Genomic DNA, 12,669 nt, shown 5'->3' on the forward strand with positions numbered 1-12,669 from the left:
GTCCCCATCTCTGTCCTCTCCCCCTCCCCCTCCCCCTCCTCCCTCTCCTCCTCCTCCTCCCCCTCCTTCTCCCCCCTCCCCCTCCTCCTCCCCCTCCTCCTCCTCCCCCCCTCCCCCTCCTCCTCCTCCTCCTCCCCCCCTCCCCCCCTCCTCCTCCCCCCTCCCCCTCCTCCTCCTCCTCCTCCCCCTCCCTCTCCTCCTTCCACCCGTCTGTCCAGGCGTCCGGGGTTAAAGGTCGTTCAGCCATGCCCCTGTGCTCTGGGGGGACAGAGGTCTGAGGTTAGGTGAGGTTAGGTTAACGGTTAACGGTTAACGGTTAACCCCACGGTCCATAGAACCACCCACCACTAACCTAACCGCTTGCTGGGCACCTGTGGTGGGGCCTTGGTGGTCAGTGTGTGGTCAGTGTGTGGTCAGTGTGTGGTCAGTGTGTGTGGTCAGTGTGTGGTCAGACTGTCCTAACTGCACTGGTGTTTTAATCTTGGGTTCTGTTGTGTGTGGTTAACCCAGTGTGTGTGTGTGTGTGTGTGTGTGTGTGTGTGTGTGTGTGTGTGTGTGTGTGTGTGTGTGTGTGTGTGTGTGTGTGTACTGTTTCTGTTATCAGTATAAATTGATAACATGTCTCATTCTTCCAAGATAGATAGATAGATAGATGGATGGATGGATGCATGGATGGATGGATGGATGGATGGATGGATGGACAGATGGATGGATGGATGGAATGACAGATGGATGGATGGATGATGGATGGACAGATGGATGGATGGACAGATGGATGGATGGATGGATGAATGCACTGTAAGTAGGGATGGGAATCGAGAACCGTTTCCAAACTGTTCAATGCGTCAGAATCCTACGCTCCAGAGGTTATACTGCTACTTGTAACATCTGTAAAATTATCATATCAATATTATCATTGTCCGAACATCTGAACATTCCAATCTAAAAATGTCGCAAAATGTTATGGTTGCGTCATAGTTAGTATGGTCAGGTCATGGGGTTGTATGGATGTGGTCATGGGGTTGTGTGAATGCGGTCATCGGGGGGGGGGGGCAGGGGAGCACGGTGTGTCGGGTCAACACTTTTGTCATGGCGTGGCACTTTTGTCACTTTTGTCAGTCCCCCCCTGCCCCCCCCTTGCGTCGTGTCTTGTGCATTTTGTGCATTTTGCTGAAGTTGTGAGACATTAACATGTTAACACGTTCCTGTCGCAAAGCCACAGCCGTTAACAATCCTGATGTTGTTGTTGTTGATTATTGTCTTACTATCCTTCTTTCTCTGTCTTTTTATAATGCTATACAGGGCTCGACATTAACGGTTGCCCGCTTGCCTGGGGCGGGTAAAACATTTGCCGGGTTTGTTTGCGCGACAGCGACAGATCCTGGATCTGTTTATCGGTGTGCAGGAAGAACAACGGACGGTGCAGGCGCCAGACCACACTATGATCGTGGAGTGAAGATATTATTAAAGCGTACGCGCCTGTCCACCTGTCTGTCGATCAGCGTGTACGCTTTAATAATATCTTCACTCCACGATCATCTAGTCTGGTCGAGCAAACAAACCCGGCAAATGTTTTACTTGCACCGGGCAAGCGGGCAACTGTTAATGTGGAACCCTGCTATATGTACAGCACTTTGAATTGCCCTTGTTGTATGAAATGTGCTATACAAACAAACCTGCCTTGCCTTGAGGTTTTAATAAACGTTATGATGTCATCTAACCGACGCCCCCTATCTCTCTGTCTCTCTCTCTGTCTCTCTCTCTGTCTCCCCAGATGAGGGCGGAGCCTATCAGCAGGCCCTTCCCCCTTCAGCTGCCCCCCCTGCCCCTGTCCCAGGCCAGCCCCCCCGCCTCGCTGGGCAGCTACGCCAGCCTCTCCTCCCCCGAGTCCTCCCCCTCCCCCCCGGATCCCCCTCCCCCGCCTCCCCCCCCTCCCCCGCTCCCCAACAACCCCACCCACCAGACAGCGGCCCCCCCCACCATGTACATCAAGTACAGCACCCTGGCCCGCCTCCAAGGGGGAGGCTCCGCCTACCAGCAGGCCCCCGCCAATCACTACCACCAATCACAACAAGCCCCGCCCCCCTCGCCCCCGGCCCCACCTCTGCAGTCAGTGAAGCCCCAGCACTACAACTACAACACCCTCCCCTCCTCCCTCCTGGCCTCCTCCTCTTCCCCCCCCCCTCCTCCCCCGCCACCCCCCCTCTCCGCGCCCCTCCCCGGGTCGGCCATGGCGGTTCTGAAGCTGGGCCCCCCCAGCCCCAACCCCCAACAACCCCAGGCCCCCCCACCCCCCCACTTCATACCCCCCCCTCCCCCCCAGCAGCACCAGGATCAGCAGCCCCCCCCCCACCCCCTCCTCCTCCTCCACCTGCAGACCAACGGCGTTCTGCCCCCGCCCCCTCCCGAGCAGGACCAATCATACGAGGCGCTGGGCAACACGGGGCTCCAGAACTTCCTGTCACAGAAGTTCCCCCACATGGCCTACGACTTCACCCCCTCCCTGGAGGACGAGTCGTCCCCCCCCCCTCCTCCTCCTCCTCCCTCCGCCATGTCTCCCCCTCCCCCTACACACCCCTACCAGCTGGCCACCTCCCCCTCCTCCGCCCTGCCTCCCCCCGCCCCCCCCAAGACCTTCACCGGGGGGTTCTTCCCCCCCCAGACCGCCCCCAAACCCTCGGGGGGACCTCCCTCCCTCCCCCTGTCCCCCATGTCCCCCCCGCCCCCCCCTTTCTCCCTGGCTCCGGTCAAGAAGCAGCAGAGCTTCTCCACCGGCCATTCGCCCAACCAGCCGCCCCCCACCATGCCCAAACAGCACAGCTTCTCCTCCAAGACCCTCCCCCTGTCGGCCCCCATCTCCCCCACCCCCTCCCTGGTCAAGCAGCTGGTCAACCAGTTCCCTGGAGCCTCCCTCACCGCTTCCAGCTCGCTGGAAGGCTCCAAGTTCCTCCCCGCCCCCCAGTCCCCCCCAGCCGTCAAGGCTAAACCAAAATGGCAGCCGGGTGGCGGTGGGGGGGGGCAGATCCCCCCCGAGTCCCCGGAGTTCCCCCCGCCTCCACCGGACCTGGACTTCCCCCCTCCCCCTCAGAGCGACCCCTCCCACCCCCCTTCTAAGATGGGCTCTCCCATCAAGAAGTCACCCTCCTCTTCCTCCACCTCCTCCACGGGCTCGGGCGGATGGGGCAAGAGGGGCCCGCCCCCCGCGCCCCAGCGCAACTCCAGCATCAAGGGAGGGGAGGAGGAGAGGCCCAAGAAGGTGGAGAGCCTGGTGAGCATGTTCGCCCAGCCCTGCCTCCCCTCCTCCTGCGGCTCCTCCCCCGCCTCCTCCTCCGGCTCCCCCTCCAAGGAGGCCTCGGCCCTGGGCCCCCCCGCCGCGCCCCCCAAGCCGGGCAAGCTGAACCTGTCCCACCTGCCCCTGGCCCTGCAGGGGCTCCAGCAGCAGACGGGCCAGCAGCAGCATCCCCACCGCCAGCACAGCGGCGACTTCCCCTCCCCGCCGCCGCCCGACTGCGACTACTTCCCCCCTCCCCCTCCCGACTCGGAGCTCCTCCCCCCGCCCCCCCCGCCCTCCGAGCTGCACCCGGGGGCACCCAGGGTGGCGGTGGTGAACCCCCAGCCCCCCCAGCAGCACCAACAGCAGCACGCCGCCCCCCCCGCGGTGGTCAAGCCCTCGTCCGCGTGGAAGACCACCTCGCTGAAGAAGACGACCACGCCGCTGGCCCCCCCCACCTCCCTGCACCGGCGGAGCAACACGGTGGCCCACGACCCCCGGGCCCTCTCCCCCACCCCTATCCCCACCCCCACACCCCCCCTTCCCCCTGGGGGGTCCTACAGCAGCTCCCAGGTGCCCCCCACCTCCCCCAAGGGGGCCAACCTGGCTCTGCAGCCCAACTTCCTGGAGGACCTGAACCGGACTCTGAAGAGGAAGTCCATCTCGCGCCATGGCTCCCTCACCTCCTCCCGCGTCTCCGCCAAGCTGGAGCCGGTGATGACCATGGACGATATGGCCCTCCCCCCGCCCCCCCCCGAGCTGCTGCTGGACCAGCACCGGCACGGCGGGGGGGGGGGCGGGGGCTACAGCGGCAGCAACATCTCAGGCTATGCAACATTACGACGGGGGCCGCCACCACAGCCCCCCAAACGAGACCAGAGCACCAAACTGACGGGGGAGTGGTAGCTAGCTAGCGGGACAGACAGGGGGGCAGGGGGGTGTTTGTTTGGGGCCGGGGCTGACAGACTATGGACCAATTAGGTCCCCCAACCCCCCCGAACCCTAACCTAACCCCCCAGGACCTTTAATCCCACCCCTCCAGCCAGACTGTCTGCCACAGGACTGACTGACTGCTCTGGGTCTTCTTCTTCCCCTCGTAATCCCAGATTATTATTCTGACATTCCTGTCATAGTAAAAGAGCCCAGACAAACCGTAATCCAGCTTTTTCCTTGCCGCTTTGCATTGAAAATATTAAGAAAAAAACGTAAACGACAAGAATTTTGCTGCAATATACTGGTACTGCATGGAGCCCCTGTATGGACGTTAATGGTGTTACGTTAGCTAACGGTTTGGGGTGTGTGTGTGGGGGGAGGGGGGAGGGGCGGGGCGGGGCGGGATGTATAGAAAATGTATGTGGACGTTTGGGGGTGGGGTGGGAGGAGGGTGGGCAGGGGCGGGCGGGGTTACTTTTACTTTTGTGTTTTTATATAAGATTATTTAATACCTGAAAGATATTATTATTATTTTAAAGTTATGTTTTTAAAAAATCCTAGTGAGTGAAAATGAAACAGTGAGTAGAGATGAGGGTTGGAGACGTGGGATGGACAAACGGACGCGGGCTAACAGGCTAACAAGCTAACAGGCCTCATGGCTAACAGGCCTCATGGCTAACAGGCCTCATAGCTAACAGGCTAACAGGCCTCATAGCGAACAGGCCTCATAGCTAACAGGCCTCATAGCTAACAGGCCTCATGGCTAACAGGTCTCATAGCTAACAGGCTAACAGGCCTCATAGCTAACAGGCCTCATAGCTAACAGGCCTGTCTCTGTCCGTCCGTCAGTCCGTCTGTGGCGTGTACAGATGCATTGTGTTGTTTAATTCTAAATGAAGATTTAAATTTTTTCTTTTTTTCTTTTTCTTTTGCAAATTGCACCAAAATGGTTGAAAACCTACAGCAGACTATTACTGTACTGTACAACTGGAAGGTGATTGGCTGAACCTGGTCACGGGACACAGCTCTGATTGGCTCCCATACCCCAGGGCCTATTCAAGAGGAAGCACCGTTTCAGTGTTCAAATAGAAATGTGTAGAACAGGTATGAACAGGTATGAGAACAGGTGTAGAACAGGTGTGAACAGGTGTGTGTCGTATAGAAGTCAAGTCAGATCGATGCGCTGCGTTTCTATCTACGTTTCACCCCTGTGTCGAGGAACAAGGGGCAGGAGGAAGGTCGACCTCTGTGATTGGCTGTTACGTTGGGAGGGGCGGGACTTAACCCTACTCTGTTCTGATTGGTTACGTTGTCGGTCCGTCTGTACATACGGCTGCTGCGCCTGGGCTTTGGCCACGCCCCCATATATTAAAAAAAGATGTAGGCGGGAATTAGGAGGTCACATGACTGACTCGCGTGATGTCACTCATATCCAGGGGTGGGTGAGGGGGGGCAGGCGGCCATTTTGTTTCTGAGGTGGGACAGACGTTGTTTCACATGAATGCCTTCTCTTTTACCGTAGGTCTGAGGGGGTGGGGCTGGGGGGAGGGGGCGGGGCTTAGCTGGGGGTGGGGGGGGGGGCGTGTCCTCTGGATTTTACAAGACTAGTCGTCGTAGAAAAAACGTCACAAAGCTGTAGCATGAAGACCACATCTGGCTGTGTAACAACGACCCCCCCCCTCCCTCCTCCGTGTGTATCTGTGTGTTGTCATGGTTACGTCTGATCGGGCCCCCCAACATTGGTCACCATGTTTAACCCCCCTGTACCAATGACCCACATTGCACTATTGTTGTTACGACAACACTCGGCCCAGGGCTGATGTGTGAGTAGCGTGTGTGTAGCGTGTGTGTAGCGTGTGGAAGAGGAACGTGTGTTTTACCCCATCACAGCAGAACCTCTGCCTTCCTCCACATCCGTTACCCAGAAGGCTTTGCGTCAGCCGTTTCTCTCTCTCCGCTATTTTTTCATCATTTCTTGAAGGTCTTCAGTCATTTCAGTCAGTAGGACAAAAAGAAAAACACAGAGAAACTGAAACCGTCTCGTGTCTGAAGGCCAAAGGGGCTGTTTTAAAGTCAGGAATTATTCTTAGAGACTGTCGTTAACGGGGGGGGGGGGGGAATAAACCTAAAAATGCATTTAAACTGAACAATAAACATGTGCAAATCATACCTCATCATGAGTCTGTGGGTGTCTGTGTGGAGTGGTTCTATATTTCTGTGTACAAGACTCCTTTGTTAGGGGCTTGAGTCGCTGTTTCCATTGTGTGTGTGTGTGTGTGTGTGTGTGTGTGTGTGTGTGTGTGTGTGTGTGTGTGTGTGTACGCTCGCATGTGTGCATTATTGTGTGTGTGTGTGTGTGTGTGTGTGTGTGTGTGTGTGTGTGTCTGTGTGTACGCGCACATGTGTGCATTATTGTGTGTGTGTGTGTGTCTGTGCACACGGGGTATTATTGTGTGTGTGTGTGTGTGTGTGTGTGTGTGTGTGTTCGTTCAGATCATAGAGTTCTAACCGCTAGGCTGCACTCGCCTAAGGCCACGTTCGTAAATTCGCTCTGAGAGCGTCAGACTCAGAGCGTCCACGCCACTGCCTCCGACTGTCCAATCAAAATGGCTTGGTTCCATTCCATTACGACGGTGAACCCAGTGTGCGCTCCGGCGAATTTACCAACTGTGATTATCCGGGCGGGGAGCGCCTTGTCAGCGCTTGTCAGTGGGGGAGCGTCAGTTAGCTACTGGCACCAGCAGAGGGCGCTATGCACCTGAAAGTCATTTACAATCAATCGATAGACCTATGGAGGGCGGATCGTGCCACATCCAAACGCAATACACACATCGGAATGCAATACTTGTGTAACACTAAATACAATGCAAAAATACTAAATACAATGCAAAAATACGGCATATCTGTGCCAAAATGAAATCAATACAGCTGTATTGTATTTGGAGATGTATGTATTACATTTGGTCATGAGCACATTACATTTGGAGATGTGTGTATTACATTTGGTCATGAGCACATTACATTTGGAGATGTATGTATTACATTTGGTCATGAGCACATTACATTTGGAGATGTGTGTATTACATTTGATCATGAGCACATTACATTTGGAGATGTGTGTATTACATTAAGTCATGAGCACATTACATTTGGAGATGTGTGTATTACATTAAGTCATGAGCACATTACATTTGGAGATGTGTGTATTACATTTGGTCATGAGCACATTACATTTCGACGTGAGTGCATTTCATTCGAGTGTTGCCACGGTGCTAATTTGCATTGTATTTGGACATCACGGTGCTCATTTGCATTGTATTTCATTCCGACTTGAGTTTTTGGCACAGGGGGGGAGGAGCTGTAAGAGACTATAAAAACTGTAAGATCTGTAGTTTGCTGTTTTGCCAATTGCTGCAATTTTTGCCTTTTGAGTGTCCACAGCCTTTCCATAGCGTCATAGCCTAGCTTTTAGCCTTTATATAGTATCATAGCCTTTATATAGTATCATATCAGCCGTTAAAGCTGTCCTAAGGTTAACAACATGGACACATTCGGGATTGTACGACGAGACATCCATGGCCTCCTACTTCAGATGGAGCAAAACACAGTGTCTAATGATGTTGTGTTCCACCGCGTAGAGTGGCTGTTAGATAGAATGGGGCAAATCTCTGCTGCGATGGGTGAAGAATGTCCTCAAGCAACGGTAACCGCCTTGGTGACCATTCAACAGCAACATGTGTTAACGTTAAGGATACCAAACGCAACAGCACACGAGACTGGGATCACCAACACTGGCCGACCGGGCCGTCCAAAAATGGCCGTCCCGCTCAGTTGAATTGAGCGCTACATAGACTTGGGCATATCAGCGACAGCTGTTGCCGGTATACTCAATGTTTCGCTGAGGACGATCAGAAGTAGAATGGAGCAAAACGATATAAGGTCAGTCACAATCAGAGTAACATTCACACATTGATCTGAATACTAAAACTAAAACCAACGCTTGAGATAAGCATGCTTAGTCAGATTAAATCACAATGCCACTTTCTAGTACACAGCATTCATTTGGTCTAAATATCATCCTACAAACAGACACACACAGACATCACAGTATGTAAACTGTATGTAATGTCATGTCATAGATATTACAATATATAATTACAATATATATATTGCTTCTTGACGTTTTTTGTACTACTTGCTTTTTAATAATAATAATTATTATTATTATTATGTTGTCTGTATGCACCAACAACCACAGCAAATTCCTTGTATGTGAAAACTACTTGGCGAATAAAGTCATTCTGATTCTGATTCTGATTCTATCTTTTTTTCACAATAGGGTATCAGATGAGCACCTGGACACCATTATCTCTGATATCCAGCAAATGTTTCCCAACTGTGGATACAAGATGATGCGAGGACATCTTCAAGGGAGAGGCATCAGGGTTAAGAGTATATAGTCTGATTCAGAGTTTGGCAAACCTACAGCTATCTTGGCACCACGGCTTTATCACATGAATACATTTGCCATCAAGAAAGTTGAAATCGTGTTTACATCCAATGTACAATAATTGAAAAAGGTCTATGGTGAAAATTAGTCCACAGCAGGATCCGTATATCATGCTTGAACGCTTGTGAACCCTGTTGGAATTTCCACACATTTTAGACTTTTATTTGATCTTCATATAAGTCCCATTGTCTGATGACGACTTTCCAGCATGACTGTATACAGTGTATTGAGGGACTGGGATTTGGAAAGTAGCTTGCATTGTTTGTGCAGAACAGTATACAAAGCTCCAAATCCCACAAAACAAGGTTATGTGATATATTCTGTAACCATATTGTCCTTTTAAACTGTATTAATGATTACTGTTATTGGATATTATGATCATAGGTGTCCGAGTCCAACAATCAATGAGTACTACTTGAACTTGTATGAACTTGCCTACTTGAACTTGTATCATATCTGAACTATATTATTGCATACTGTATATTGCTTTTCATCTCAATGACTACGTTTACATGCACACACCATGAGTTTCTCTCCTTTTATGCCTATAGCAGCCAATGACACAGAGGTATTCTTTGCAGCATGACAGTGGGCTCAGAAATACATGAAGACTAATTTCCAAACAGTCTTGTTTACTGATGAGTGCCGTGCAACCCTGGATGGTCCAGATGGATGGAGTAGTGGATGGTTGGTGGATGGCCACCATGTCCCAACAAGGCTGCGACGTCAGCAAGGAGGTGGCGGAGTCATGTTTTGGGCCGGAATCATGGGGAGAGAGCTGGTAGGCCCTTTTAAGGTCCCTGAAGGTGTGAAAATGACCTCGGCAAAGTATGTAGAGTTTCTGACTGACCACTTTCTTCCGTGGTACAAAAAGAAGAACCGTGCCTTCCGTAGCAAAATCATCTTCATGCATGACAATGCACCATGTCATGCTGCAAAGAATACCTCTGTGTCATTGGCTGCTATAGGCATAAAAGGAGAGAAACTCATGGTGTGGCCCCCATCTTCCCCTGACCTCAACCCTATTGAGAACCTTTGGAGCATCCTCAAGCAAAATATATATGAGGGTGGGAGGCAGTTCACATCAAAACAGCAGCTCTGGGAGGCTATTCTGGCATCCTGCAAAGAAATTCAAGCAGAAACTCTCCAAAAACTCACAAGTTCAATGGATGCAAGAATTGTGAAGGTGATATCAAAGAAGGGGTCCTATGTTAACATGTAACTTGACCTGTTAAGATGTTTTTGTTTGAAATAGCTTTTGATTTCAGTAAATATGACCTCCTAATATGACCTCCTAACCCTAAATTCATCAAATTACCATTTTTAGTTCTTTACAACCTATAAAAAAATTTGAAACTCTGTTGTGCATAATAATTTGGAACAGTGCATTTTGAGTTTTTTATTTAAAAAAAAAATACTGTTATCATTGGGAGGTTTGATCAATAAAATTTGAATTATACTCTAACGGTTGATGACTTGAAAATTATACTGATTGTCATTTGCATCGACTATTTAGGAAAATCTGAGAAAAATATCATTTGCATAATAATTTGGAACAAGGTGTATACCATACAGGCTAAATACTGATTAACAGTTCATCACTTTGGCAAATGCATCATCTATGCCCATTGAACGGATTTATTAATTATCCTTTCTTATATTAAGAAAACTAATGTAGGGATTTACACGGCAAGTCAAATGAAGAACTACAAATCGCTGATGACAGGGAGATGACGTATGACTGCTCTGATGAATCAACCCCTATTTCATAAGAAAAAATTCTATATAACGACGTTGATCATTGATTGGCAACAACACTATATAATTGTTTGCCTGACTGGCCATCGGATTTGGGCTCCTAATAGCTAAAAAGCAATACTGTTTTCTTATTTTATCGTATTAAAGTAGCAAAGCCCACACATTTGCATTGACCGCCAGTCAAACTTCTACCACTTCCTGAGTAAATCCGACGTTCCTACGCTGAGATATGACCGTTTTAACTCGCGCCCCCCACTCACGGATATCAGGAAGTATCAACACATTCCAAGCTCTAGCTAGCAAGCACATCGATGTTTGTTTGCAACAATGAACCATGTGCTTGCCAACCAACATTGATAAACCCAAATTTAGAACGGCAACAGACAGTTCCAAGCCAACTACTTACATTTGAGAATAAACTTAAATTATTTAAGGTTTTAGAAAGCCTATAACATTTTCCAGGGCAACACAAGATTTCCATGTTAATTTTACATTTTGCACAGTTTCCATGCCTTTTCCAGGTATGGAACAGGGCTCAATAATTTCCATGTTTTCTCTGTTTTCCAGGTAGCGTGGCAACCCTGGAAAGCCTGGAGGAGGTGTTCTCAGGCTGCACCAAGAAGATGAAAATATCCCGCAAGCGCCTGAATGCAGATCACTGCACCATGCGCAGCGAGGACAAGATCCTGACTGTGGACATCAAGCGAGGCTGGAAGGAATGGACGAAGATCACCTTCCCCAAGGAGGGAGATGAAACGGCCACCAACATTCCGGCTGACGTGGTGCTCGTGGTCAAAGACAAACCCCACCCTGTCTTCCGCCGGGAGGGCTCCGATATCATCTATCCTGCAAGCATATCACTTAGAGATGTGAGTGCTTTGTCTCTGATTTACCTGTTGTGTTCACCGTGTTGTTGGTTGGTTTCCTATTGCTCATAATACTTCATCAATAGCAATTGACTGTCCTGTTATGATCTGTCTCTGTCTTTCCACATCTCTCTTCCACTAGGCACTGTGTGGATGCTCAGTCAATGCTCCCACATTGGACGGCAGGACTGTCACTGTGACCCCCAGAGATGTGGTCAAGCCTGGGATGAAAAAGCGCATTGTCGGGGAAGGACTGCCCCTGTCCAAGTGCCCCGAGAAGAGGGGCGACATGGTCCTGGAGTTTGTGGTGAAGTTTCCTGAAAAGTTGAGGCAGAGTGCCCGTGATGCATTGGGCCAGATCCTTCCGCCTTGAATGAAATAGTGGCTTAGAGAAACCTAACAAACACGAAGACAGTCAGTCCACACCATCCCCAGAGCTCTCTTCCTTCTGTCCAGTCATGTTACCCCTAACTCACCCTTGGACCAGTGTAGAGTAATTGTGAAATACCAGGTTATTTCTTGCGTCTTATTTGACCATAATCATATGGTCACCAGTTTGATGGTGATGGAGTGCTATCTGACTAAGAAATTGACAGAGAGAAATGTTATCGTCACCACTCTAGTGTCTTTATGGTGTTTTGTGCATCACACATTTATTCATCCATCATACGTAGTATTACATGTTACCTGCTCACAGTACATTTCCTGCTCACAGCATATAATAAAGACCATTCATTCATTCATGGGAAGGGGAGATAAGGCAACGTCTGGGTGGGGGCCACGGGTGTGGTTAGAAAGGCTTGTGTTTGTGCCTACGGCAGGGGTAGGGGTCTAGTCAAGTAAGGAGGACAATGAAACTGATTGGAGAGGAATCAGTCGAGTCGAAGATGCTTGTGCAGAGCACGGAAATATAATTTTGAGTTGAGTGGTATCTCAAACTGTTTTGATAATGCTTCCAGAGCATTTGTTGCAGGCAACTTGTTTAAAAAGTCTCCACTCAGGTGCAGTGAAACATGCCTGATTGTAGCTATATCCTATCCTTACCTTATGATTATAACGCATATATATATTTTGGGGTCACCAGTATTACTTTGCAGTGAAGTTATGTGTGAGATTCTGAAACTGAGTTTGGTAGGGAAATGTATGGGCAAAAATGCTGGGAATTCATTTTCTCTGTCTACTGTAAACGGGAGGGCTGAACAGGGATATTCTTGAGCACAACTTTCAAGTAATGTTCAAACTAATTCAGACATAGAGAAGTAAATGCTTTTATATTCCACAATGTCTTGTGTGCATTTAGGAATGCAGTAGGAATCTCCCTGCATATTCAA

The 12,669-nt window shown here is 50.0% G+C and overlaps 2 protein-coding genes across 2 annotated transcripts in view; both read left to right on the forward strand.

Annotated features, from left to right (window-relative positions):
* raph1a (Ras association (RalGDS/AF-6) and pleckstrin homology domains 1a) overlaps positions 1-4,177 on the forward strand; it is a gene marked incomplete at both ends in the record, with an annotated part of 52,152 nt that extends 47,975 nt beyond the window's left edge. The window contains 2 exons of the mRNA XM_080536716.1: positions 1,775-3,741; positions 3,835-4,177. Coding sequence (XP_080392842.1) covers positions 1,775-3,741; positions 3,835-4,177 — 2,310 coding nt within the window. The remainder of the gene's footprint in view (positions 1-1,774; positions 3,742-3,834) is intronic.
* A 3,714-nt stretch (positions 4,178-7,891) lies between these two features.
* On the forward strand, positions 7,892-11,711 carry LOC308162572 (dnaJ homolog subfamily B member 1-like; the record flags this gene model as incomplete). Its single annotated transcript, XM_080536717.1, has 3 exons — positions 7,892-7,907; positions 11,040-11,341; positions 11,481-11,711. 3 exons carry the CDS (start codon positions 7,892-7,894, stop codon positions 11,709-11,711), a joined length of 549 nt encoding a protein of 182 aa, XP_080392843.1.
* Positions 11,712-12,669: the final 958 nt, after the last annotated feature.

Source organism: Nansenia antarctica (assembly GCF_963989245.1).
Source record: "Nansenia antarctica genome assembly, chromosome: 7".
Taxonomy (NCBI): Eukaryota; Metazoa; Chordata; class Actinopteri; order Argentiniformes; family Microstomatidae; genus Nansenia; species Nansenia antarctica.